The sequence below is a fragment of the Balaenoptera acutorostrata genome, chromosome 11 (genome assembly GCF_949987535.1).
Source record: "Balaenoptera acutorostrata chromosome 11, mBalAcu1.1, whole genome shotgun sequence".
Taxonomy (NCBI): domain Eukaryota; kingdom Metazoa; phylum Chordata; class Mammalia; order Artiodactyla; family Balaenopteridae; genus Balaenoptera; species Balaenoptera acutorostrata.
Window position 1 is genome coordinate 60,183,237 of NC_080074.1, and position 25,872 is coordinate 60,209,108.

The 25,872-nt window shown below is 38.6% G+C and overlaps 1 protein-coding gene and 1 non-coding gene across 2 annotated transcripts; one reads left to right on the forward strand and one right to left on the reverse strand.

Annotated features, from left to right (window-relative positions):
- PRIM1 (DNA primase subunit 1) lies at positions 1 to 25,572 on the forward strand. The gene is made up of 13 exons (XM_057557573.1): positions 1 to 157; positions 827 to 984; positions 11,519 to 11,625; positions 11,696 to 11,769; positions 12,901 to 13,037; positions 13,452 to 13,510; positions 14,522 to 14,631; positions 15,128 to 15,219; positions 15,389 to 15,530; positions 17,871 to 17,940; positions 18,377 to 18,465; positions 23,802 to 23,900; positions 25,457 to 25,572. The coding sequence occupies exons 1-13, from the start codon at positions 55 to 57 to the stop codon at positions 25,474 to 25,476; spliced, it is 1,260 nt and encodes a 419-aa protein (XP_057413556.1). The 5' UTR covers positions 1 to 54; the 3' UTR covers positions 25,477 to 25,572.
- LOC130709311 (U6 spliceosomal RNA) lies at positions 16,946 to 17,052 on the reverse strand. The gene has a single exon (XR_009009835.1). It is a non-coding gene; the product is annotated as a U6 spliceosomal RNA (small nuclear RNA).
- Positions 25,573 to 25,872: the final 300 nt, after the last annotated feature.

Sequence of the window (25,872 nt, forward strand, 5' to 3'; positions counted from 1 at the left end):
TGTGGTTCCCGCCATTTCTCGCGGCAGTCCTCCCTGGGTTGAGTTCCGCGCTCCATGGAGGCATTTGACCCCGCAGAGCTGCCCGAGCTGCTTAAGCTTTATTACCGGAGGCTCTTTCCCTATGCCCAGTACTATCGCTGGCTCAACTATGGCGGAGGTGATGGAGGCGGGGAGCAGGGTGGGTAGTGGGTTGGGAGGGGAACGTGAGGAGGTTTCAGGAGGGTACCTTGGAAAGACAATATGAAGTGCCTCCTGTGCGCCAGGCATTGTGCCGGGCACCGTCGTGCGTTATCTTGAGCCCTCGCCTCTGAGGTGTAAATGGGCCGAGAGAGGTTGGAATGACCAGCCTACGCTACGCATTGTAAGGCAGAGCCGCTGCTCCTATCACTTCTTGGTCAGACTCGAGTGGTCGGACTCACTTTCGATTCGGTGTTTATTTGCAGCCAAGGGGGGTTACCGGGTCATAGCATGAAGCTGCAGAGGCGTGATCTGCTCAGGGACAGAGGGGTTATCTCCTAAAAGAGGAGAGGTACTTAACTCTTCCCAGGAATTTACTAGTGCCCACCGAAGAAGGAGAGGTGGTATTACATATTGAAAATAATTCTGCATCTTTTTCCTCATTTTTACTTTTCCCTGTTAGATGCGGGATGGTAAACCCCTTCAAATTAGGAACTAATTCTTGTCTTTTTTTTTTTTTTTTTTAACATGTAACGCAGTGCTGAGCACAGAGGACTCATGAAAAATATCTTCTCATTGGTTAATGTTTTAATGCTCTGAGCTGGGTAAAGTACCAAATTAACTTGTAAAGTGTACATTTATTTTGCAGTGGTAAAGAATTACTTTCAACACCGTGAATTTTCCTTCACATTGAAAGATGATATTTACATTCGTTACCAATCCTTCAACAACCAGAGTGATCTGGAAAAGGAGATGCAGAAAATGAATCCGTACAAGATTGATATAGGCGCGGTATATTCCCACAGAGTAAGAAATCGATTTTTTATGTAGTTTGTTGTTTTTTAAACCAAGAATGGATTGGTGCCCCTAGCATTTATTTTTATTTTTATTTTTTAATTATCATTTTTTATTTATTTATTTTATTTTATTTTTGGCTGTGTTGGGTCTTCGTTTCTGTGCAAGGGCTTTCTCTAGTTGCGGCAAGCGGGGGCCACTCTTCATCGCGGTGCACGGGCCTCTCACTATTGCAGCCTCTCTTGTTGCAGAGCACAGGCTCCAGACGCACAGGCTCGGTAGTTTTGGCTCACGGGCCCAGTTGCTCCGCGACATGTGGGATCTTCCCAGACCAGGGCTCGAACACGTGTCCCTTGCATTGGCAGGCAGATTCTCAACCAATGCGCCACCAGGGAAGCCCTAGCATTTTGATATAAATTTTTAGAGCTTATTTTAGTTGAAGAGCCACAAATTGTCCTTTGATGCTTTACATTACTGACTGGAAATTGTTTGGAAGTGAATTGGTTGTATTCTCACTAGGACAAAAAAAAGAGTATCTGGCTAAAAGACTAGGAAGTCAGCGTGGTTGAGCACAGAGGGCATTGGAGAGAATCATTCTTGATTTCTCTATTTCTCTCACACCTGTATCTGTTTCACTGGGAAATCTCTTTAGCTCTACCATAATAATATCTAAAATCCAACCACTGCTACTAGTGCTGCTACCATCATCATCACCATCTCTAATCTAAATTACTGTAAAAACTTTCTAACACTTTGCTCCTGTAGACTCTAGACTCTATTCTCAACACAGCAGCCAGAAGGATCCTTTTAAAACAAGTAAGATTGTCATGATTCCTCTGCTCAAAACCATTCTCCAGTGGCTCCCCATTTCACTCCGAGTAAGAGCCCCTCTCTCCCGCTCAGTCACTCCTCACCTGCCACACTGGCCCGTGCTCAAGCAGTTTGCACTGCCTAGAACCCATTTCCCCAAATATCTTCTTGGTTCATTCCCTCACCTCCTTCAAGTCCTTACTCAGTGAGGCCTCTGCAGCCTGCCATTCCTCCTACCCGCTCACCTCACTGATACATTCTAAGTGCCTAGAATACTGCTAGGCAGAGAGTACACAGTAAGTATCTGTTGAATGAATGAACATACCAAAATTGCCCTTCTTCCTCTCCTTAAAAATACACACATGGTGGGGAAAATATACACATGAAAGAATAGCTTTTGTATGGAGCTTTTTCATATGTTGTATAACTTGTTTTTCATATCAGTCCTCATTATTCTTTTTACAAAGGAGAACTTCGATAATTTGCCCTAGGTCACACAATTTCTAAATGAGGGAGGTGGGACCTGAATCCAGGTTTTCTGACTCTAAATCCCAGGGGAAGGGGAGAAGAAGAGGTAAGATAAGGCAGGCAGGGAAAATGCTTTGGAACAGTTTACTCCTCTTCAGAGGTGGAGATTAAAACTGAAGTCTCTATAGAAGGGTCAAGTTGTCACTCTACTCCTTCTCCCTAGCACAGAAGTTGGGGGGGAAGTGTCATTTTTTTAATTGGACCAAGACAGAGGCACCTATACACCTTTTTTGTGTGTTTTGTTTGTGATTTTTATCAGTTATAGATGCATGTAGTTTACAGAATCAACTACTATTAATTAGGCTTTTTTTTTTTTAAGGTCTCCTACTTTTCCCCCTATTATTTGCTCCCCAGAGGCAAGCATTTTCTTTTTGCTGATTGTTAAGGTATTTGCTTCCTTGTCTCTAAATAACATGATTATATTTCTTCTATTTTTCCATTTTAAGCATTATCTACTGACCTTCCACTCTGGCAGATGAGAGTTTAGGGTTTTTTTAATCTCACCCCCTACCCTCACCACACAGAGAACCTTCCTATTGCCACATGCTCTTAGCATGTTTGTTAAAAATTAGGATTAGATCACTAATTCAACCCCAAACTGCCAATTATATAAATCTCCCAATGTATTCAGATCCATCAAGTATTTTGTCAGTTTCATCCTGAAGAAATTTCTCCTGCAGCCTTCTTAACTCCAATCTGGATTGATTCCTCTCTAAGCCTGACGGGTAAATATGATCTTGTAATCACCCTGGTTTCCTTTCACCTCTCTCCTGTGATCCTTGTTGCCTAGATCGTATGTTCTCTTTTTGGTTTACTCCCTTGTTTTGGTGGAGCACATCCTCCAGGAGCTTCCTAAGAAAAGGTGCATGGAAGACAAAATATTTCATACCTTCTGTATCTGGAAAATGTCTTCATTCTGTCTTTATGCTTAACTAATGATTGAGTTTGTAAATCATTTTCCCTCAGAATTTTGAAGACATTGCTACATTATCTTCGAGCTTCCAATGTTGCTGTTAAGAAGACTAATGCCATTCTGATTCCTGTTCCATTGTGTTGGACCTGGAAGCTCTTAGGATTTTCTTTTTTAAAAAAAAAAAACAATTTTTATTTCTTTAATGTTGTATCTATTTTATTTATTTTTAGCTGCGTTGGGTCTTCGTTGCTGTGCACGGGCTTTCTCTAGTTGCGGCGAGCGGGGTCTACTCTTTTTTTTTTTTTTTTTTTTTTTTAAAGCATTTTTTTTTTTTAATAGCTACTTTATTTATTTATTTATTTATTTTTATTTTTGGCTGTGTTGGGTCTTCGGTTCGTGCGAGGGCTTTCTCTAGTTGCGGCAAGTGGGGACCACTCTTCATCGCGGCGCGGGGACCGCTCTTCATCGCGGTGCGCGGGCCTTTCACTATCGCGGCCCCTCCCGTTGCGGGGCACAGGCTCCAGACACGCAGGCTCAGTAGTTGTGGCTCACGGGCCCAGCTGCTCCGTGGCATGTGGGATCTTCCCAGACCAGGGCTCGAACCCGTGTCTCCTGCATTAGCAGGCAGATTCTCAACCACTGCGCCACCAGGGAAGCCCGGGGTCTACTCTTGATTGTGGTGCGCGGGCTTCTCGTTGAGGTGGCTTCTCTTGTTGCGGAGCACGGGCTCTAGGCACGCGGGCTTCAGTAGTTGTGGCACGTGGGCTCTGTAGTTGTGGCTCGCGAGCTCTGGAGCACAGGCTCCGTAGTTGTGGCGCACAGGCTTAGTTGCTCCACGGCATGTGGGATCTTCCCGCACCAGGGCTCGAACACGTGTCCCCTGCATTGGCAGGCGGATTCTTAACCACTGCACCACCAGGGAAGCCCCACTCTTAGGATTTTCTATCTATCCCCTCTGTCCCTAATGGTGTACGTTGGTGTACATCTTTTTTCATCTATTGTGCTAGATACCTGATGGACCCATATGATCATGAGCTCGTATCCTTCAATCCTGGGAAATTTTCCTTTCTTTTTTTTTTCTTTAATAGATCTTTATTGGAGTATAATTGCTTCACAATATTGTGTTAGTTTCTGTTTTACAACAAAGTGAATCAGCCATATGCATACATGTGTCCCCATATTCCCTCCCTCTTGAGCCTCCCTCCCATCCTCCCTATCCCACCCCTCTAGGTCATCGCAAAGCACCAAGCTGATCTCTCTGAGCTATGCTGCTGCTTCCCACTAGCTAACTATTTTACATTCAGTAGTGTATATGTCAGTGCTACTCTCACTTTGCCCCAGCTTCCCCCTCCCACCCCGTGTCCTCAAGTCCATTCTCTATGTCTACATCTTTATTCCTGCCCTGCAACTAGGTTCACCACTACCAATTTTTTTTTGTTTTAGATTCCATATATATGCTTTAGCATATGATATTTGTTTTTCTCTTTCTGACTTACTTCACTCTGTATGACAGACTCTAGGTCCATCCACCTGACTACAAATAACTCAATTTCATTTCTTTTTATGGCTGAGTAATATTCCATTTTGTATATGTGCACATCTTCTTTATCCATTCATCTGTCGATGGACATTTAGGTTGGTTCCATGTCCTGGCTATTGTAAATAGTGCTGCAATGAACATCGTAGTACATGTCTCTTTTTGAATTATGGTTTTCTCAGGGTATATGCCCAGTAGTGGGATTGCAGGGTCATATGGTACTTCTATTTTTAGTTTTTTAAGGAACCTCCATACTGTTTTCCATAGTGGTTGTATCAGTTTACATTCCCACCAACAGTGCAGGAGGTTTCCCTTTTCACCACACCCTTTCCAGCATTTATTGTTTCTAGATTTTTTGATAATGGCCATTCTGACCCTTCTTATTTTTTTTTAATTTATTTTTTAGTTTTACTGATCTTTGCTGTTGTTTTCTTTGTTTCTATTTCATTTATTTCAGCTCTGATCTTTATGATTTCTTTCCTTCTACTAACTTTGGGTTTTATTTGTTCTTCTTTCTCTAGTTCCTTTAGGTGTAAGGTTAGATTGTTTGAGATGTTTGTTGTTTCTTTTTTTTTTTTTGAAACTTTAAAAATATTGCTTTATTAGTATTGGATACATACAATATTTATAATATATCAGTAGTATATAAGGTCTGTTAATAGATATCCCTGTAAATCAATGAATGTGGCATATTTGAAGCAAACATTTGCCTAAATGGTTATTAGAACCTTGCTGTAAAACTGCCCTTGTTCAAAATCCCCAAAACAGGCTTCTTGTTGGATTATGACAAAGAAACCAACATTTTTAAAGCAACAGTAGCAAAGCATATTCTGAAATATAGCCTTTAATAGAAATGCTTTATTCTGTATATACCATTTCGAGTTGTAAAATACTATTACTGTTACTATTACCACTGAGTGTTTGGGGGTCAGTTGTTTGAGGCAGAAAGAGTGATGACAGAAAGCACTTTTTTTTTTCTTTACAAAAACTGGGAAGAAGATCACATGGTATCTATAACAGGAAACTTTAGGTGACTCACTTCAAACTCATCTCTTCAGTAGCTTCAGTAAACACCTGCTGTCATATTTGACACTGCTTGTTAATAAGTGGAAATTTTTTAAAGAATCTATATCTTAGCATAAATGCTCAGCTGGCTTAGAATTCGTGAATAATTGATGATAATTTTGAGTGAGGTGCATTGATGGTGCGCACCAGTGTAGTTGGCTTTACACCATCCTCTTTCCAAAGGATTTATGTGAGTGTCCTATTAACTTCCGAGGAACCAAATGGCACTTTTTTGTGTGTGTGTGAATGATAAGACAGTAAAGATAAGATTGAAAATCAACATTTTGGAAATTGCCGCCTCTACGGCAGAATGTGAAGTGAACCAAATAACCATATTTCACTCTACACTGTTCATTAAAGTACAAAATTGTGTTCACTTACAATAAGCACAGAGTATTATTCACGTCTTTAGACAAGTCATTTAATCTGATCATCATCACTTGTAAATTAAAGACAGTAACACTTACCATACTTATCTAAAAGGAATGTTATAAAGATCAGAGGAGATAATAAAAGTACTTTGCACACTCTCAAGTGTTATGAACTTTTAAAATTATTACTGTGTTATTATTGACTGTTGGGATGTTTCTGGTTGGCCTAGATTGTTTATTTGAGATGTTTGTTGTTTCTTGAGGTAGGATTGTATTGCTATAAACTTCCCTCTTAGAACTGCTTTTGCTGCATCCCATAGGTTTTGGATCGTCGTGTTTTCATTGTCATTTGTCTCTAGGTATTTTTTGATTTCCTCTTTGATTTCTTCAGTGATCTCTTGGTTATTTAGTAACGTATTGTTTAGACTCCATGTGTTTGTGTTTTTTACGTTTTTTTCCCTGTAATTGATATCTAGTCTCATAGCGTTGTGGTCAGAAAAGATGCTTGATATGATTTCAATTTTCTTAAATTTACTGAGGCTTGATTTGTGACCCAAGATGTGATCTATCCTGGAGAATGTTCTGTGCGCACTTGAGAAGAAAGTGTAATCTGCTGTTTTTGGATGGACTGTCCTATAAATACCAATTAAATCTATCTGGTCTATTGTGTCATTTAAAGCTTGTGTTTCCTTATTAATTTTCTGTTTGGATATCTGTCCATTGGTGCAAGTGAGGTGTTAAAGTCCCCCACTATTATTGTGTTACTGTCGATTTTCTCTTTTATAGCTGTTAGCAGTTGCCTTATGTACTGAGGTACTCCTATGTTGGGTGCATATATATTTATAATTGTTATATCTTCTTCTTGGATTGATCCCTTGATCATTATGTAGTGTCCTTCCTTATCTCTTGTAACAGTCTTTATTTTAAAGTCTATTTTATCTGATATGAGTATTGCTACTCCAGCTTTCTTTTGATTTCCATTTGCATAGAATATCTTTTTCCATCCCCTCACTTTCAGTCTGTATGTGTCCCTAGGTCTGAAGTGGGTCTCCTGTAGACAGCATACGTATGGGTCTTGCTTTTGTATCCATTCAGCAAGCCTGTGTCCTTTGGTTGGAGCATTTAATCCATTCAAGTTTAAGGTAATTATCGATATGTATGTTCCTATTACCATTTTCTTAATTGTTTTGGCTTTGTTTTTGTAAGTCCTTTTCTTCTCTTGTGTTTCCCACATAGAGAAGCTCCTTTAGCATTTGTTGTAGAGCTGGTTTGGTGGTGCTGAATTCTCTTAGCTTTTGCTTGTCTGGAAAGCTTTTTATTTTTCCATCAAATCTGGATGAGATCCTTGCCGGGTAGAGTGATCTTGGTTGTAGGTTTTTCCCTTTCATTACTTTAAATATGTCATGCCACTCCCTCTGGCTTGTAGAGTTTCTGCTGAGAAATCAGCTGTTAACCTTATGGGAGTTCCCTTGTATGTTATTTGTCGTTTTTCCCTTGCTGCTTTCAGTAATTTTTCTTTGTCTTTAATTTTTGCCAATTTGATTACTATGTGTCTCGGCGTGTTTCTCCTTGGGTTTATCTCTGTGCTTCCTGGACTTGGGTGGCTATTTCCTTTCCCATGTTAGGGAAGTTTTTGACTATAATCTCTTCAAATATTTTCTCGGGTCCTTCCTCTCTCTTTTCTCCTTCTGGGACCCCTATAATGCGAATGTTGTTGCATTTAATGTTGTCCCAGAGGTCTCTTAGGCTGTCTTCATTTCTTTTCATTCTTTTTTCTTTATTCTGTTCCACAGCAGTGAATTCCACCATTCTGTCTTCCAAGTCACTTATCCGTTCTTCGGCCTCAGTTATTCTGCTATTGATTCCTTCTAGTGTATTTTTCATTTCAGTTATTGTATTGTTCATCTCTGTTTGTTTGTTCTTTAATTCTTCTAGGTCTTTGTTAAACATTTCTTGCATCTTCTCGATCTTTGCCTCCATTCTTTTTCCGACGTCCTGGATCATCTTCACTATCATTATTCTGAATTCTTTTTCTAGAAGGTTGCCTATCTCCACTTCATTTAATTGTTTTTCTGGGGTTTTATGTTGTTCCTTCATCTGATACATAGCCCTCTGCCTTTTCATCTTGTCCTTCTGTGAATGTGGTTTTTATTCCACAGGCTGCAGGATTGTAGTTCTTGCTTCTGCTGTCTGCCCTCTGGTCTGACCCTTTTTATTTTTAATATAGTTTTTCCTACCTATTTTCTCTGGTCTATAGAAATCCTAAAGGCAGATTTTATGTCTTAGACTGGTCTTCTAATTCTATTTATTTCTTCCTATTTTTTAGTCTCCTTTTTCTCTACTTTCTGGGGAATTTCCTTAAAAGTTTTTCATTTCTACTATTATATTTTCATTTCCAAGAAATTTTTTTTAGCGCATCCTGTACTTTTTTCATTGATACATCTTCTTTCACTGAGGATATCAATGATAGTTTTTTTAATTTTCTTCTGTTCCACAGGCTCTTCTCTCTAAAGTTGCATTTTTTCTGTTTTTTTCCATTCTTTCATATCAGAGGTTTTCCTCATATGTCTGGTAGTTTCTTGCTTGTTGCTTATATTTAAGAATAGAGTACTAAAAAGCTGACTGGAAACTCTGTGTACATGGCTGAGATTTCTTTACTACAGAGTGATCTGACTGGGCTGTTTTATTGGTGCAAATCTCTGATGTCAATTTCTCTAGATCTTTGCTAGTATGAAAACGCCAGTTGATCACTGATCTATTCCTAGAGCCTAATAACAGTGCCTGACACACTTGGACAGAGTCTTCAGAAAGGAATCTTCCCATCTCCTGCCTGGGGTGTTAGTGGAAGGGTACAGAGGAGATGGCTGGGTCTCAGCATTCCCCATGTAAAGGTCTGATTAATCCTCTGAATATCTGTACAACACATACTTCTTCAGCTGTGCCTGTTGTCCCCTCCTCAGTCCAGAGACCCTCTGTTTTATGCTCTGCAGATAATAATTCAGGTATCTTTGCTAGGGAAATAGAAGCACAGTCACCTAGCTCCACAGAGTAAGTGTAGCACAATGGGGAACTAACTGCTTCATAAGTAGATTTTAAATCAATCCTCTTGTTTTTTAATCTCAGCTCCAGAGATACCTGTTGTCACCTATTCCTGAGATTTTTGGAGATTCTGAGGTGTAAATTGGGTTCCTTCTTATCCTTCTTTACTGAGAGCTGAAGATTCAGTTTTTTGGTTCTCCTTATAAAAATTGTGGTAGTATTGTCTCCTCACTGGTTCTTTTTTTTTTTTTTTTTCCAGGACACCTCTTTATTGTGTTAGAAAAGGTTGGTTACAACAGTTTCTCTAGACATGGAAGGCAACACTGTCCCCAGATCCAGGGGAACCAGAAAATTTATAGCATCAGAGGAAAGCCAGGGCAGGAAGCCAGAGCCTACGGAGGACAGAGCTGGCCTTAAGACCAGAATATTTTCTTCCCCCTGCTCTCCTTACCCGAGCCCAGGGTTCTTGCCCCAGCTTCAGCTGCCAAGACATCATCCTTCACCCCAATATCCTCCTAGCTACCACAATTCAACAAAGGTGCAGTTGGGGAACTTCAGGGTGGGAGTACAGGCTGTGCCCCTAGCCCCGTGGCCTTTGCTCACCGTGAGGTACCCAGTGCCCGTCCCTCAGCCAGCTGTGCCTCCTGGGGAGGGGCCTGGTCATGCAGGTCAGGCAGGGAAAGGGGCTGCTCGGGTCAGCACCAGGCCCCTCTCTGGTTCTTTTTTAAAAGACTTACACCAATGAACTTATTTACAAAACAGAAATACAATCACAGGGACTTCACTGGCGGTCCAGTGGTTAAGACTGCACGCTTCCAACGCAGTGGGTGTGGGTTTGATCCCTGGTTGGGGAACTAAGATTCCACATGCCGTGGGGCGCGGCCAGGAAAGAAAAAATAAATAGAGTCATAGATGTAGAAAACAAACTTACGGTTACCAGGGGCGAAAGGAGGGGGGAGGGATAAATTGGGAGATCGGGATTGACATATACGCATTACTATATATAAAATAGATAACTAATAAGGACCTACTGTATAGCACAGGGAACTCTACTCAATACTCTGTAATAACCTATATAGGAAAAGAATCTAAAGAGTGGATAGGGACTTCCCTGGCGGCCCAGTGGTTAAGACTCTGCACTTCCACTGCAGGGGGCTCAAGTTCCATCCCTGGTCGGGGAACTAAGATCCTGCATGCCAAAAAAAAAAAAATAGATAAAGAAGAGTGGATAGGGGCTTTCATGGTGGTGCAGTGGTTGAAAATTCGCCTGACAATGCAGGGGACACAGGTTCAATCCCTGGTCCGGGAAGATCCCACATGCCACGGAGCAACTAAGCCCATGCGCCACAACTACTGAGCCTGTGCTCTAGAGCCCGTGAGCCACAACTACTAAGCCCGTGTGCCACAACTACTGAAGCCTATGTGCCTAGAGCCCGTGCTCCACAACGAGAGAAGCCACCACAATGAGAAGCGTGCGGACTGCAACGAAGAGTAGCCCCCACTCGCCACAGCTAGAGAAAGCCCTCACGCAGCAATGAAGACCCAACACAGCCAAAAATAAATAAAATAAATAAATTTTTTTTTAAAAAGTGGATATATGTATATGTAAAACTGATTCACTTTGCTGTACAGCGGAAACTAACACATTTTAAATCAACTATACTTCAATAAGAAAAAGTAAATGAATAAATAAAAGACTTGTGCCTTTCTTTAAAAAAAAAAAAAACTTTTATTTTTGCACAGGTTTAGTGGAAGCCAAATAAGTATTTGTATTCAGTCCACCTTTACCAGGTAGTCCATTGCCTCAAAGGAGATTACGTACAGCTTGAACCAGACTAATTGAGAGATATTTTTGAATTATTGAAAAATTTTAAATACATTTCTGTTACTTACATGTCCAGTAACAATTAAAGGTCCTTAAAATACCTTGCAGTAGGGCATTAATTATTTGTATGTACTTTTCCTTATCAGAAACCTAAAACTCTTTGTTATGATTTCTGTTGATCAACAAATGTTTATTATACAATGTCATATATCAATTATATCTCAATAGAAGTAGAAAAAAAATATGGTAATATGTATTTATCACATCTTGTTTTAAGTAGATGAAAGTTACACTGTCATCAATTCTGGATGTATAGGATCAAATCATTGAGCTTCAACTGGCATAGACTTGGCATTATATGGTTTCTTCACTTCTCTTTGGCCACTTTTTCTGTGTAGGTAGAAAATAAGCATGTATGGCAGCTCTTATAGAAACTGATTGTTATTTTGTACTTGTAGCCCAATCAACACAATACAGTGAAGCTGGGAGCTTTCCAGGCTCAAGAAAAAGAACTGGTGTTTGACATTGACATGACAGACTACGACGATGTGAGGAGATGTTGTAGGTGAGCTCCACATGTTTTGCTGGTAGGTGGGTGGTATCACTGACAATGAGTAATGATGATTCTGCTCCAGTTCTGCAGACATATGTTCTAAGTGCTGGACCCTCATGACGATGGCCATACACATCATCGACCGAGCATTGAAGGGCAAGTATTAACAGTATCTGAGTGGGGTCAAACGCGAGAATCTGTTTTCCTCTGAATATTAACCTATCTATACCATTTTATAATCAAATCTCATAAATTCCTAACATGTTTCTTTGAAACATATGGTAGGGAAAATAAAAGATTAGAAAAAAGTTGTAGTTAAAACTTTGATAAAGCTATTGATCAAATCATTTAATTTTTTCCCAATTCAATCATCTATTGAGCAACTCTTGCAAGCTAGGTACTGGGCTAGATGAGGGAACTATGAAAGATAACGATTCTTACCTCAGGTAGGTTATGCAGTCTAAGGAGGAAACAAGAAAATTCAGGATTACATATGCATTAATATGCACAGGATGCTATGGGGATATAGAACAGCAGGAGAGCATACAGGAATGGGAAGAGATTAGATGAGAAAAGGCTTCCTAGAAGAGGTGATGATGAGGATGATAATGATAATAATAATAGCTAACTCTTATATAGGGGGCTTATGATGTACCAGGCACTGTTCCAAACACTTTAAATTTATTAACTCTCTTTATATCCCTAGACTGGGTCTTTAGAGATAAATGGCAATTGGTCAGGGAGAGAAATGGAAGTACTGAGGCATGAAGACATTCTTAGCAGAGAGACCAAGATAGGTAAAGAACTGAAGGCAAGAGCATGGGGGGCATGGGAAACTATTGGGTTGGCCAAAAAGTTCGTTCGGGTTTTCTGTGTTACGAGAGACCCGAACGAACTTTTTGGCCAACCCAATACAAATAACGTACAGTTGACCCTTGAACTACATGGGTTTGAACAGCGCATGTCCACTTATACAGATTTTTTTTCAATAGTAAATACTACAGTACTATATGATCTGTAGTTGGTTAAATCTGCAGATGTGGAGTCGCAAACACAGAGGAACTGATGCAGAGGAACTGTTTCTATGGAGGGCCCACTATAAGTTATACATGGATTTTCAACTGGGGAGGGTTGGCACCCCAATCCCCACTTTGTTCAAGGGTCAACTGTGATATAGTTAAGATGAGTACATGTGGATAACAAGTTAAAAAAATGAAGCTAAAGAAGTAAGCAAGAACCAGGAATTCATAGATTTGTTTTAAAACCTATCATTTCTCCCCTCTTCAGAGGACTTTGGATTTAAACATCGTCTCTGGGTATATTCTGGAAGGAGAGGTGTTCATTGCTGGGTCTGTGATGGATCAGTTAGAAAACTGTCCTCTGCAGTACGTTCTGGGATAGTTGAATATTTGAGTGTTGTAAAGGTAAGGTCTTCTTAATGATATTTACATTTCTTTGTTTGCTAGATATTACCAAGCCTGGTATGTTTAGTAACAAAATTAAACTATCTTTTAAGCATTCGTATTTCAGAGTAGATGATTTTACCAGTAGATCAATTAAAATCATAGTAGCTCCATTTTTTAAGATGCTTCATATTTTGCTGTTAAGCATCCTCCTTTGTGGCATAAGGAAGATTAGTTTACTTTTCTGGTTCAAGTATGTCAAGTAAAGTTAACCCAGAAAGTTACAGGTATTGAGACTATATAAAATGGCATCCAAGGTTCTATACTTTGACAGAATTTAATCAATATCTTTAGAACACGTTAAAGAAAGTTTTAATTATTTCATTTATGTTACATAATATACACGAAGTGTTTTTTTGATGGTTTGTTTTTCAGGGTGGTCAAGATGTTAAAAAGAAAGTTCACCTAAGTGAAAAAATTCATCCTTTTGTCAGGTCTGTTGGAAAAGACTCCATGAAGTTTAAGTTGTGTCTGATTTACCTGCATGTGCTTTTAGAATTACCTGATCAATTTTCTCTGCTGGGGTAGCATTTTACAATAATCATAGCTAGAGTTAATTGAGTGTCCATTTTATATGCTCCAGTGTTCATGATAGGTGCTTCACAAATATTCTTATTGGTCTTCACAACAACCTCATTAGATACATGATGGTATCTCCATTTACAGATGAGAGAAGTGAGATTTGGAGAGATCGTATAATTTGCTTGGCTTCACACAAGTAATTATTAAATTCAGGATTCATGCCCTGGTCTGCCTGATTCCACTGAATTCACTACTTCTCCAGGGTAATGGAAAGAGGATTTGCATTAGTAGTAAGAATCCCTATTCTGCCAGTTTAATACAACCTTGATAAATATTAGAGCCTCTGTTTCTTATCAGTATAGGGAGAACAATGTCTGCTCTATCTATCTCACAGAGTTGTGGCAAAGATAAAATAAAACAGTAGAGGGACTTCCCTGGCGGTCCAGTGGTTAAGACTGGGCTTCCGCTGCAGGGGGCGAGGGTAAATAAATAAACAGTAGATGTGAAGTCTATTTTCAAACTGCTAAGCACTATATAAGTGTTGAGATGTTAAAGGAAGCAATTCTGAGTAGAAACTGTAGACTGTATCCCACATCCTACTACTGATGTAGTATTACGCTGTCCTGACTTGGTTGCTTTCCACCCTTGTTACATACTTATGATGCTATTACCTTCTAAATTGTGGAGTTTAAAAAGTAAACATTTCTTGAATATCTAGTCTAAACCAAGTAATATGCTAGGTTCTTTCCCCTTAGAGTGTCTCATTTAACTCTTATAACCCTGTGAAGAGGTGTAATTCCAATTTTACCTAGTTAAGTTTTAGAAATTCAGTGAAAATAAGTACAAGCCTTCCAAGTGGACAAAATCCATGTGGCATATGTGTTGCTAATAGTGTTGGGACTTTGTTATTGTTATTCCTACAGAAAATCTATAAACATAATAAAAAAATACTTTGAAGACTATGCCTTGGTTGATCAAGATATTCTTGAGAATAAAGAAAGCTGGGATAAGATTTTAGCCCTTGTTCCTGAAAATATCCTTTCCCAAGACCATTTCTGTGTGAGCTACTTGTATTGATCTATGATATTATAAATGTGTTCTGCCTACATATTCTCATATGCTTATAAGTCTAATGTTTTTACACAAAACATCCTCTGTGCTTCTGCGTTTTTTAATCTCTAGTCTGGAATACAATAAGAAGTGAGGCCGTTTTGTAAATAAATTTCCTCATTTTGGAAGTTGATCCTCCTAAAATTAATGACTGCTTAAAGGATGTGGGATCATCCTCAAAATATGTACAGACCAGGGACCAGTTTTACCTTACACTTTACAGTTATTTTGGCATTCTTTGTTATATCTAATATAGTTTAACAGGGGAATTTCTCTAAGGATATGTGTTTAATATTTGCATTTTAGAAAACAATAATTACTTTCTATGTGAACTTTAGATATCCTTGTGGTAATATATACTGAAAATAAGTTGTTCGTTGATGTGCCCTAAATGAGTGTGTTCCTTAATGACCCATCACCAATGCATGATGAACTTCAACAGAGCTTCCAAAAGCATCACAATTCACTTCAGCGCTGGGAGCATTTGAAGAAAGCAGCCAGCAGATGTCAGGTATATTCCATTGAAATCTGTATTACAAATACAATAATGCAATTTTTAATTAAATTCTGATTGTTTTGCTTACTAAGTTAAAGATGGTTGACGATCACTTTTTAACCACTTTAAAGAAATCCTCAAAAATTCCTACTGATCCTCATGCTGGACTTGCATCTACTTTTAGAATAACAGCAAAAATGACAAATGTGGACCCTGGCTTGAGTGGGAGATCATGCTCCAGTACTGTTTTCCACGACTGGATATCAATGTTAGCAAAGGAATCAATCATTTACTGAAGAGCCCTTTTAGTGTTCATCCTAAAACAGGTACTATGTAAAGAAAGTAAGGAAAATAAAAGAAAAATCAAAGTTATTTTTTGTTTTAGAAAGCATATCACTGGGTGTGAATGTCTGAAATAGTAAAGGTTGAAGAATTGTTCTGTCAGCTAATGCCCGAGTTCACTTACTTTTCAATTGTTGATTAGTAGCTGCCTGATGAGTTTCCACTATGTAAATAATTTTTAGTTGGGTTTCTGAGGTTCATTGTTAGAAGTAGAGTTGGAGAGGAACTTAGAAATCACAGAACAACAGCTCTCATTGTACAGATGAGAAAACAGTGGCCCAAGAGATTAAAGTGACTTGTCCACAGCCTTAAAACAAATTGTGGGGAATACCCTGGTGGTCCAGTGGTTAGGACTTGGCGCTTTCACTCATGGGGCCCGGGTTCGATCCCTGGTCAGGGAACTAAGATCCTGCAAGCCTCGCAGTGCAGCCAGCAACAGACAAATTGTGTCAGAGCTAGTAATAGAGTTCAGTTCTTAACACTGAAAGTTCCATGCTTTTTCCACTATGCTGCCTCCCTCAGTTCTTTTTCAATAGATTTATCTTGTCTCTTGCACATTTCTCTTAGATAAGATTTGATGGACTGAAATTGACTTTAAAATAAATATGGCAGTGGCTATATTGGCATAAACTTTGCCCCATCCAAACAGGGGACACAATTAAAGAAGTATCTAGTCCTCTTTAGTGTCAACAATCCAACTCTGCCACTTGCTGTGGGATGTTAAGCAAATTACTCTTGGTTTTAGCATTTGTAAAATGGAGATAATAATAGTACCTACCTCAGTGGGTTATGGTGAAGATCTAAAATGTAAAGTGCTTAGAAAAGTGTCTGTCATATATTCAGTACTCCCAAATTGGGACTTCCCTGGTGGTCCAGCGGTTAAGACTCCACGCTTCCAATGTAGGGGGCCTGGGTTTGATCCCTGATCAGGGAACTAGATCCCACATGCCACAACTAAGAGTCCACATACTGCAACTAAAGATCCCGCATGCCACAATGAAGATCGAAGATCCCACGTGCCACAACTAAGACCTGGTGCAGCCAAATAAATAAATAATTTTTTAAATTAATTAATTTATTATTTTTTTAACATCTTTATTGGAGTATAATTGCTTTACAATGGTGTGTTAGTTTCTGCTTTATAACAAAGTGAGTCATCTATACATATACATATATCCCCATATCTCTTCCCTCTTGCGTCTCCCTCCCATCCTCCCTATCCCACCCCTCTAGGTGGTCACAAAGCACGAGCTGATCTCCCTGTGCTATGTGGCTGCTTCCCACTAGCTATCTATTTTACATTTGGTAGTGTACATATGTCCTTGCCACTCTCTCACTTCATCCCAGCTTCCCCTTCCCCCTCCCCGTGTCCTCAAGTCCATTCTCTACGTCTGCGTCTAAAAATATGGAACGCTTCACGAATTTGCATATCATCTTTGCGCAGGGGCCATGCTAATCTTCTCCGTATCGTTCCAATTTTAGTATATGTGCTGCCGAAGCGAGCACTAAATTTATTTATTTTATTTTATTTATTTTTGGTTGCATTGGGTCTTCGTTGCTGCACGCGGCTTTCTCTAGTTGCAGCGAGCAGAGGCTACTCTTCGGTGCGCAGGCTTCTCATTGCGGTGGCTTCCCTTGTTGCAGAGCATGGGCTCTAGGTGCGGGGGCTTCAGTAGTTGTGGCTCGTGGGCTCTAGAGCACAGGCTCAGTACTTGTGGTGCATGGGCTTAGTTGCTCCACGGCATGTGGGATCTTCCTGGACCAGGGCTTGAACCCGTGTCCCCTGCACTGACAGGCGGATTCTTAACCACTGCGCCACCAGGGAAGTCCCATAAATAAATTTTTTTAAAAAATACTCCCAAATTGCCTTGTTTCCTTTAATAATCTACAGTGACTCTGTAGTGTATACATTTATACAGCCCCTTTTCAGACCTGCCAACACATAGGTGTCTTTTCAGTTTCAGCAAATAACTCAAGGTAATGAAATGAACTATTTCCATCTATTCTGTTCCATTTTGAGGACTCTAAATTTGAGACTGTTCTGTACTTAGATATAGGAGGATATAGGGAAGAGGAAGATAGAAATAAAAGTAGAAATAACAGCAACTAGGTAATAGCTCAACAGTCTTTCACATCTATTTTTTGGTGTTTTGTTAAGAGAAATAAAAGACACACCTAATGTGCTTAAATATTGTTCTTAACAGACGAGTCTAACCCTCTTTCTAAGCCTTAGATTAAAATTTTAGCCAAAAATAACTCATAGGAGACAACTTATAATGATTTGTATTCCACAGTCTTCAGTTTATAACTTTTGGTTCTCACAGGTCGCATTTCTGTGCCTATTGATTTACAGAAAGTGGATCAGTTTGATCCATTTACTGTTCCAACCATAAGGTATGTTCCAGATCACTGATCACTCCTTTTTTGTTTGTGATTGTTGTTCTAAATGTGACGTATGTTGGATTAGATCCCTTCAAGAGAGGCAGCTTCTCTGAGGCTGTATGATGATGCCCTAGCAGAGCAACATTTCCTAGTGAGTTCCATAGAACACAAGTTTTTCAGCTGCTATTATGCAAAAAAAGAGTTCAAATAAGTTTGGGAAATGCTGACTTAAGCAGATTAAAAGTTCTTTACTGCAAAATTTCCTGGTCTTTAATATGCTAATGTGCATGGAAAACTCCAAGAAGAGATTATGGTTTTTAGAATATCCCAAATTTAGTTGGCCACATAATTTTTTCACAGAAAATCTTGTGAGATTCATGTGCTTTCATACACTGGGTAATGTTGACCAAGAACCAACTTTAAAATTATCTTATTCTACTATCTGTAGTTCCATTTGCCATGAATTGGATGTTATTTCCACTAAAGAAGAAGAAAAAGAGAACGGAGCTGAATCTGATATCAAACATAGAACCAGAGGTAGGTTAATATATTGAAGTCTCACTTTAACATAATCTTTTTATATAGACATCTTTCTGTGACTCCAGTAATTAACTCACCTTGGATTCAGACCAGAATAGATCAATGTTTATCCTGAAACCAGCTCAGTAACAAATAATATTATAGCAATGTTTCTGTCCTTCATCAGTTGCCCAAATGGTGCTGTTGAATCCAATTTGAGTCAACAGATATTCACAAGTAACATCTGAATGCCAGGATCTATACTGTAAGATTAAATTATCAGTTGGTTTTGATAGTTGTTTGAATCTCACAGTCTTTTTTTTTTATACAGCGGGTTCTTATTAGTTATCCATTTTATACATATTTAGTGTATACATGTCAATCCCAATCTCCCAGTTCATCCCACCACCACCACCACCACCCTCCACCACTTCCCCCCCTTGGTGTGCATACGTTTGTTCTCTACATCTGTGTCTCTATTTCTGCCCTGCACACCAGTTCATCTGTACCATTTTTCTAGGTTCCACATATATGCATTAATATACGATATTTTTCTCTTTCTGACTTACTTCACTCTGTATGACAGTCTCTAGATCCATCCACGTCTCTATAAATGACCCAATTTCATTCCTTTTTATGGCTGAGTAATATTCCATTGTATATATATACTACGTCTTCTTTATCCATTCATCTGTCGATGGGCATTTAGGTTGCTTCCATGACCTGGCTATTGTAAATAGTGCTGCAATGAACATTGGGGTGCATGTGTCTTTTTGAATTATGGTTTTCTCTGGGTATATGCCCAGTAGTGAATCTCACAGTCTTATATTCAACAACTATTTATTTAACAACTACTATATATGCAATATTTTGTTCTCTACCTTGTTTTTATATCTAATGAGTGTTCTGTTAAATACATGTCTAAACTGTGACTGAATTGTATATTCAAGAATTTGAAGGAGCTGGGAATATAAAACTTCCTGTTAGTGAAAGTCAAATCTTCTTATACCAATACCCAAGAGACACTATAGCAGTAGAGTCCAATAGCACTTTCTGTGATGATGGAAATGTTATGCATGGCCCAAATGGTAATCACTAGCCATATGTGGCTTTTTTTTTTTTTTTTTTTTTTAAATTTTATTTATTTATTTATTTATTTATGGCTGTGTTGGGTCTTCGTTTCTGTGCGAGGGCTTTCTCTAGTTGCGGCGAGTGGGGGCCACTCTTCATCGCGGTGCGCGGGCCTCTCACTATCGCGGCCTCTCTTGTTGCGGAGCACAGGCTCCAGACGCGCAGGCTCAGTAGTTGTGGCTCACGGGCCCAGTTGCTCCGCGGCATGTGGGATCTTCCCAGACCAGGGCTCGTACCCGTGTCCCCTGCATTGGCAGGCAGATTCTGAACCACTGCGCCACCAGGGAAGCCCCCCATATGTGGCTTTTGAGCACTTGAAATGTGAGAAACTGGATTTTTAATTTCATTTAACTTTAATTTAAATAGCCTCATGTGGCTAGTGACTACTGTAATGGGCAGTGCAGATCTCTCATCTCTGATCTTTTTAGTCAAATGTTGCTACCCTTCTTTCAGAATCCAAGTTCGAATATCACTTATATATTCTAGCTCTAACATAATACATGAACAAGTACATTCCACCATCATTATTTGTAGAATGATTACAAGCATTCTGTTTAAAATATTGGAAAAAAGTCTCCAACATAAATAAACTGGACAATAATAAACTGGAAAAAAGAACTCAGGGAAAACAGACAATGCAAGGAACAAAGGAAACCTTTTTTTAAAAAACCGATATCCGGGCTTCCCTGGTGGCACGGTGGTTAAGAATCCGCCTGCCAGTGCAGGGGACGCAGGTTCGAGCCCTGGTCCGGGAAGATCCCACATGCCATGGAGCAACTAAGCCCATGCACCACAACTACTGAGCCTGTGCTCCAGAGCCTGCGGGCCACGGCTGCTGAGCCCGTGTGCCACATCCATTGAAGCCTGCGCACTTAGGGCCCTGCGCACCTATGGCCCGTGCACAGCAACGAAGACCCAACACAGCCAAAAATAAAAATAAATTTATATTAAAAAAAAACCCGATATCCTCAGAGAATAAGAGAAGATAGTGTATCCATGAAACAAGACCAGAATGCTATGAAAAAGAAACACTCAGAGAACAAGAAAGAGGTCTTAAAAATCAAAAAAATCACCATTTGAATAAAAAATTCAATGGAAGGGCTGGAAAAGAAAAGTTGAGATTTCCCAGAAAGTAATACAAAAAAGACAAGTTAGTTGTTTTTTTAAGGAGGAAAAAGATAATATTAAAGACTGGTTCAGGAGGTCTAAAATTAAAGACTGGTTCAGGAGGTCTAATATCTGACAGAAAAAGAATAAATAAAACAGGAAAAAATTGTCAAAATTATATAGGACAACATCCAGAAATGAGCCCTTTGTTGAAAGGGCTCAGCATAATAAGAATGATGTGCTACACCAAGGCACATCATTTTGAAGTTTAACGCTGAGAATTAAGAGAAGATCTTAGGAGCTTTCAGACCTCTTCCTACTATCCCTCCCCAACAAAAAAGCCGTAGAGCTAGGAAGAATGGCCTTAGATTTCTAAGTAACAATGGAAGTATTCATTTTTAGAAGTGAATGCTAGGAAAGAAAAAAGTAGTTGCCATTCAAGAAGATGGAGAGGTCAGAATTAGGGCAGGGGGCTGCTATTTTTTTCCACTATCAACCTGTTAGGACTATTTTACTTTTTTTTAACGAAGTGCATATATTACTGTAACACAAATTTTTAAATTTAATATTATCTCTTTGTGGACATCTTTTTCCTTTGTTCAGAGGTTTTAAGCTAGCAAGTTTTGGTTCGCTATAAGGAGAAGCTTTATAATAAATACAAGTGTTCAAACATAAACTGCACTGCCTATCATTTCAAGTATTCATAAAGGCTAATAGCCATCAGTAAATCAGGGATGCTTTAGAGGTGGTGGGAGGCTGGAATAGGTGATATGTAAGTTCCTTATTATTTCTTTAGTTTCTGTGATTCTAAGCTTTTGTCCATTTTCAGATTAGTACCATTTGCTCCTTCCCTTCTACTTCTCAAACCTGGACTGTTCTCCACTCTCCTCTCTAATTAAATCTTTTTTCTAAGACCCAGTTCATAGCCACCTCAGTCAACTTTGATTGGTCAATTCTTTTTTTCTTTTTCTTTTTTTTAAATTAATTTATTTTATTTATTTTTGGCTGTGTTGGGTCTTTGTTGCTGCGTGCAGTGTTTCTCTAGCTGCGGCGAGCAGGGGCTACTCTTTGTAGAGGTGCACAGGCTTCTCATTGCAGTGGCTTCTCTTGTTGTGGAGCACAGGCTCTAGGTGCGTGGGCTTCAGTAGTTGTGGCACGCGGGTTCAGTAGTTGTGGCTCGCAGGCTCTAGAGTGCAGGCTCAGTAGTTGTGGCGCACAGGCTTTGTTGCTCTGCAACATGTGGGATGTTCCTGGATCAGGGCTTGAACCCGTGTCCCCTGCATTGGCAGGTGGATTCTCAACCACTGCACCACCAGGGAAGCCCTGGTCAATTCTTTGGACTCATAATTATCCATATGCCTGTTTGGCCTTTAATTATATATTGTTTTCTATCACTACATATAGGAGTTGTTTTTCCAGTTCATTCCAAAACTTCTTGAGGGAATTCCCTGGCAGTCCAGTGGTTAGGACTCCGAACTTCCACTGGGCCCCGGGTTCCATCCCTGGTCAGGGAACTAAGATCCTGCAAGCCACACAGCATGGCCCAAATAAATAAATAAATAAATTTTTAAAAATAAAAACTTCTTGAGACCAAGTAGTATGGCTTATACTTTATACTTTTTTATAATTTAGCATAGTACTCAATATATTGTATAATAGGCAGTTGTAAATATTTGTTTAATTTGTAAATATTTGTTTAATTTGTAAATATTTGTTTAATAATTATATGGAGAGCTTATTATATATTCCACAATGGTGAAACAAATATAGAGGCCTACATCCAAGGAGCTTACAATCTTGAATTAAAGGTTCAAAGTACAATGTGGTTGAACCCAAACTAAATTGTTTCTTTGGTATAAGTTTATTTATCTTAAGAAAATTTATATATTAAACATTTAGAACAAAATTAAATCTACTTTCATAATTGCCACAATTGAGATATTCATCCTTAATACTCTCATAAAGATTCCTTTTCCAGTCCCAAGTAAGTCAGATAACATTTACTAAAAAAATTTTTAAGTATAGTTTCTTTTTTTTGTTTTGTTTTTTGTTTTAAGATTTTTTGTTTGTTTAATTTTGGGGGCACATGGCATGCGGGATCTTAGTTCCCCGACCAGGGATCGAATCTACACCCCCTGCAGTGGAAGCGTGGAGTCTTAACCACTGGACCAAGGGCGAAGTCCCTAGTTTCTTTTTTTTACTCTTTCCAGTAAACTATCATGAGGACTCTTAATTCCATGCAGACAAAATCCAAATCTCATTTTGACTGCAATTAGATTTTTGCCTTCTTTGGGTATTAATTATAGATTGTTTAATTAAATGGATGATTAAGATTCTGTATTCAAAATTTTATGTACATTTTTAAGACTGTTTTATAGATCAAAGAATACCTGTACTTAATGCATATGACTATCAACTTCTGATTGTTTCCGGAAGGCATGGCCCTGACTTCACATTTTTAATGTTTTGCTCTGTTGGTAAAACTATTTATTATTGAAGCCACAATTTCTAAAGAAAGGAATGTTTTATGGGACTTAACACATAGCAGTAGATGATGCTATGACTGACTGCTAGAGTAGATGTGTACACGTGGTTTGGATGTTTTAGAGCAGCACTGTCTAATACATTAGCCACATGTGGCTATTAGCCACAGATTTTTTTTAATTTTAATTAATGTACACTTAAAAACTGATAATCGATTCAATTATTGGAAAACTTTTAAGTATGTTTGGGAAAATTAGTTATATGAGCTTACTTTTTTATATATTTTATAATTTAAATCTAGATCAAGTATTTCCAATGATAATATACTATCTAAATTGAGATGTACTTTAAGTACAAAATACTAGATTTCAAAGACAGTGTGAAAGAATGTAAAATATTTCAATCTTTATCACATGTTGAAATGATATTTTAGATACACTGGGTTAAATAAAATACATTATTAAAATTAATTTCACCTTTTTAATATGGCTACTAGAATGTTTTAAATTATACATTTCTTATTATATTTCTATTGGACAGCACTATTTAGAGAATTTTTACAAGAAACTTATACTTTCATGTTATTCTTGCTGCCAAAATGCTAATTATAATTCATGGTCTTCACAATTTAGATTACAAGAAGACCAGTCTAGCTCCTTTTGTAAAAGTTTTTGAGCAGTTTCTTGAAAACCTGGATAAATCTCGAAAAGGAGAACTTCTCAAGAAGAGTGGTAAGATTCTATACCTTTCCCTTATAGCTATTTAGGTCTTAGTACAGGTAGTTTAAAACATCCAGCAAGTGAACAATTTTTAGAGCTGTAGTCTTTGCCCTCTCAAAAAAAGTTACTAGTTTATCTCACTATCCTTAGTATTTTGAAAACTGAGGTCCCTTCATTCAATTCAGCACATACTCATTTTAACACCTTCTATGTGTCAGGTACTATGAGGGAAACAAAAATGAATTATACAAAGATGAATTCCACATCATGGCTCCCCTGCCCTTAAGGAGTACTAACTGGTACAAAACAAAGAAGTACAAAATGCTAAGAGATCTCATCTGATTGAGAGAACCTGAGAAGATTTTATATGAAAAGGGTGGTATTTGAACTCTATTGCAGTGAGCTGCTGTATGAATTCTAATCCCCAGTGCTAACATATCATACCTTGAGGTATGAGTAGGATTTCCGCAAGCAGAGATTTGATGAGATAAAGGTACAGGAGTGGAAAAAGGAGACAGGTTGTTCATTCTTGAAGGAACAGCAGGAACAAAGGCATAGAAGCAGGAAAGCATCAAGTCACTCTAGAGGCCATCAAGTAGTACAGCTTATCTGGTAAAAGATGCGTCAGGAAGTGATGGGAGAGAAATCCGAAGAAGCAGACTGAAGCCAGAGTATAGATGGCCTCGAATTCTAGTCTTGGGAGTTTGAGCTTAATTCAAATGGGACAGGGAAGCTATTAAAGGTTTTTGAGAAAGGGAGTGCCGTGATTTGTAGTTTTATCTATAATAGAAAGATAACTCTAGCAACAGTATATCTGGGGAGAAGCAGGGGATAGACTAGAGCCCAAGAGATCAATTGAGCTATTAGTATTAGGACAGTAGAATTGGAGAGCTCCAAAAAATGCAAATGCTGGAGCCATCCTTGAAACTTGGTAATGATTTTTTGGACGTTGAAAGATCTAAGTAAAAGTGTCACAGAAGCCAAGGGAAAGGAAAGTTTCAAGGAGATTATCAAGTGTCAAATGCAGTAGGGAACTGATAAAATCCTGTTGGATATAAGAACGAGGAGGTGCTAGGAGGATAGCAGTGTCAAAGGAAGAGTTCTTTGAATAGGAGACACCTGAGCATATGTGTAAGCCAAAAGGAAAAAAATCAACAGTGAATATTATTCAAGAGATTGATGGATACCATAGAAAACTGGCAGTGTTATAAAAATACAAACTCCCTTTCCACTTCATTTTTTAATAAAATGTTTGGTGGTTAAAAAGTAGTGCCTAAGATAATGGTCTACTCATAGTAGCCACTCAAATATGTGCTTGTTGAATGAACAGTGATGACTCTGAACTTCGAAAGCCTCATTGAAGCTGCCATTCCAACTGGTCATATTAAGTCCTTTGTATTCTTGTTCTGTACTAGCTCAGCCTATAATGTGGGCTTCAGCAAATGTGAAAGCAAATCTTTATGCATGATGTGAATTTAATGGAAGCATTAAGCAAATCAGGATGTGAAATAAATGGGCTTTGTTTTGTTTTCCTTTACTATCCTTGATAAAAATCTATTCTATTTTAGATTTACAAAAAGACTTCTGAAGATAACAACTCCCTTTTTACCAATGTGGATATCTTCTCCCTTTAACCCAGAATCAAATACTTCAAGAGCCGTTTAATAAATATAGCAGAACTGTGTATGTGTCTTAATGCTCAAAGCAAAATTTTCTTTTCTTGAAAAATAATTATGTTGAAAAGATTCCTGAGACCATCAAAGGAGAATATTCAGGTTCCTAGAAGGAGCAATAATGGGAGGATATAAGTGGATTGCAGATTAATTTGTAAAATTTAATATTATAATTCTAAGATTTCTGATATAGGTACTCACTTCTACCAGTTGCCATATATAGAGGTAAGTGAGCAGTAATATGCCCAAGACTTTGATGTCAGTTCACCAGATTCAGCCTCCATATTTCTAGGTGAATGAGGGTTTTGTTC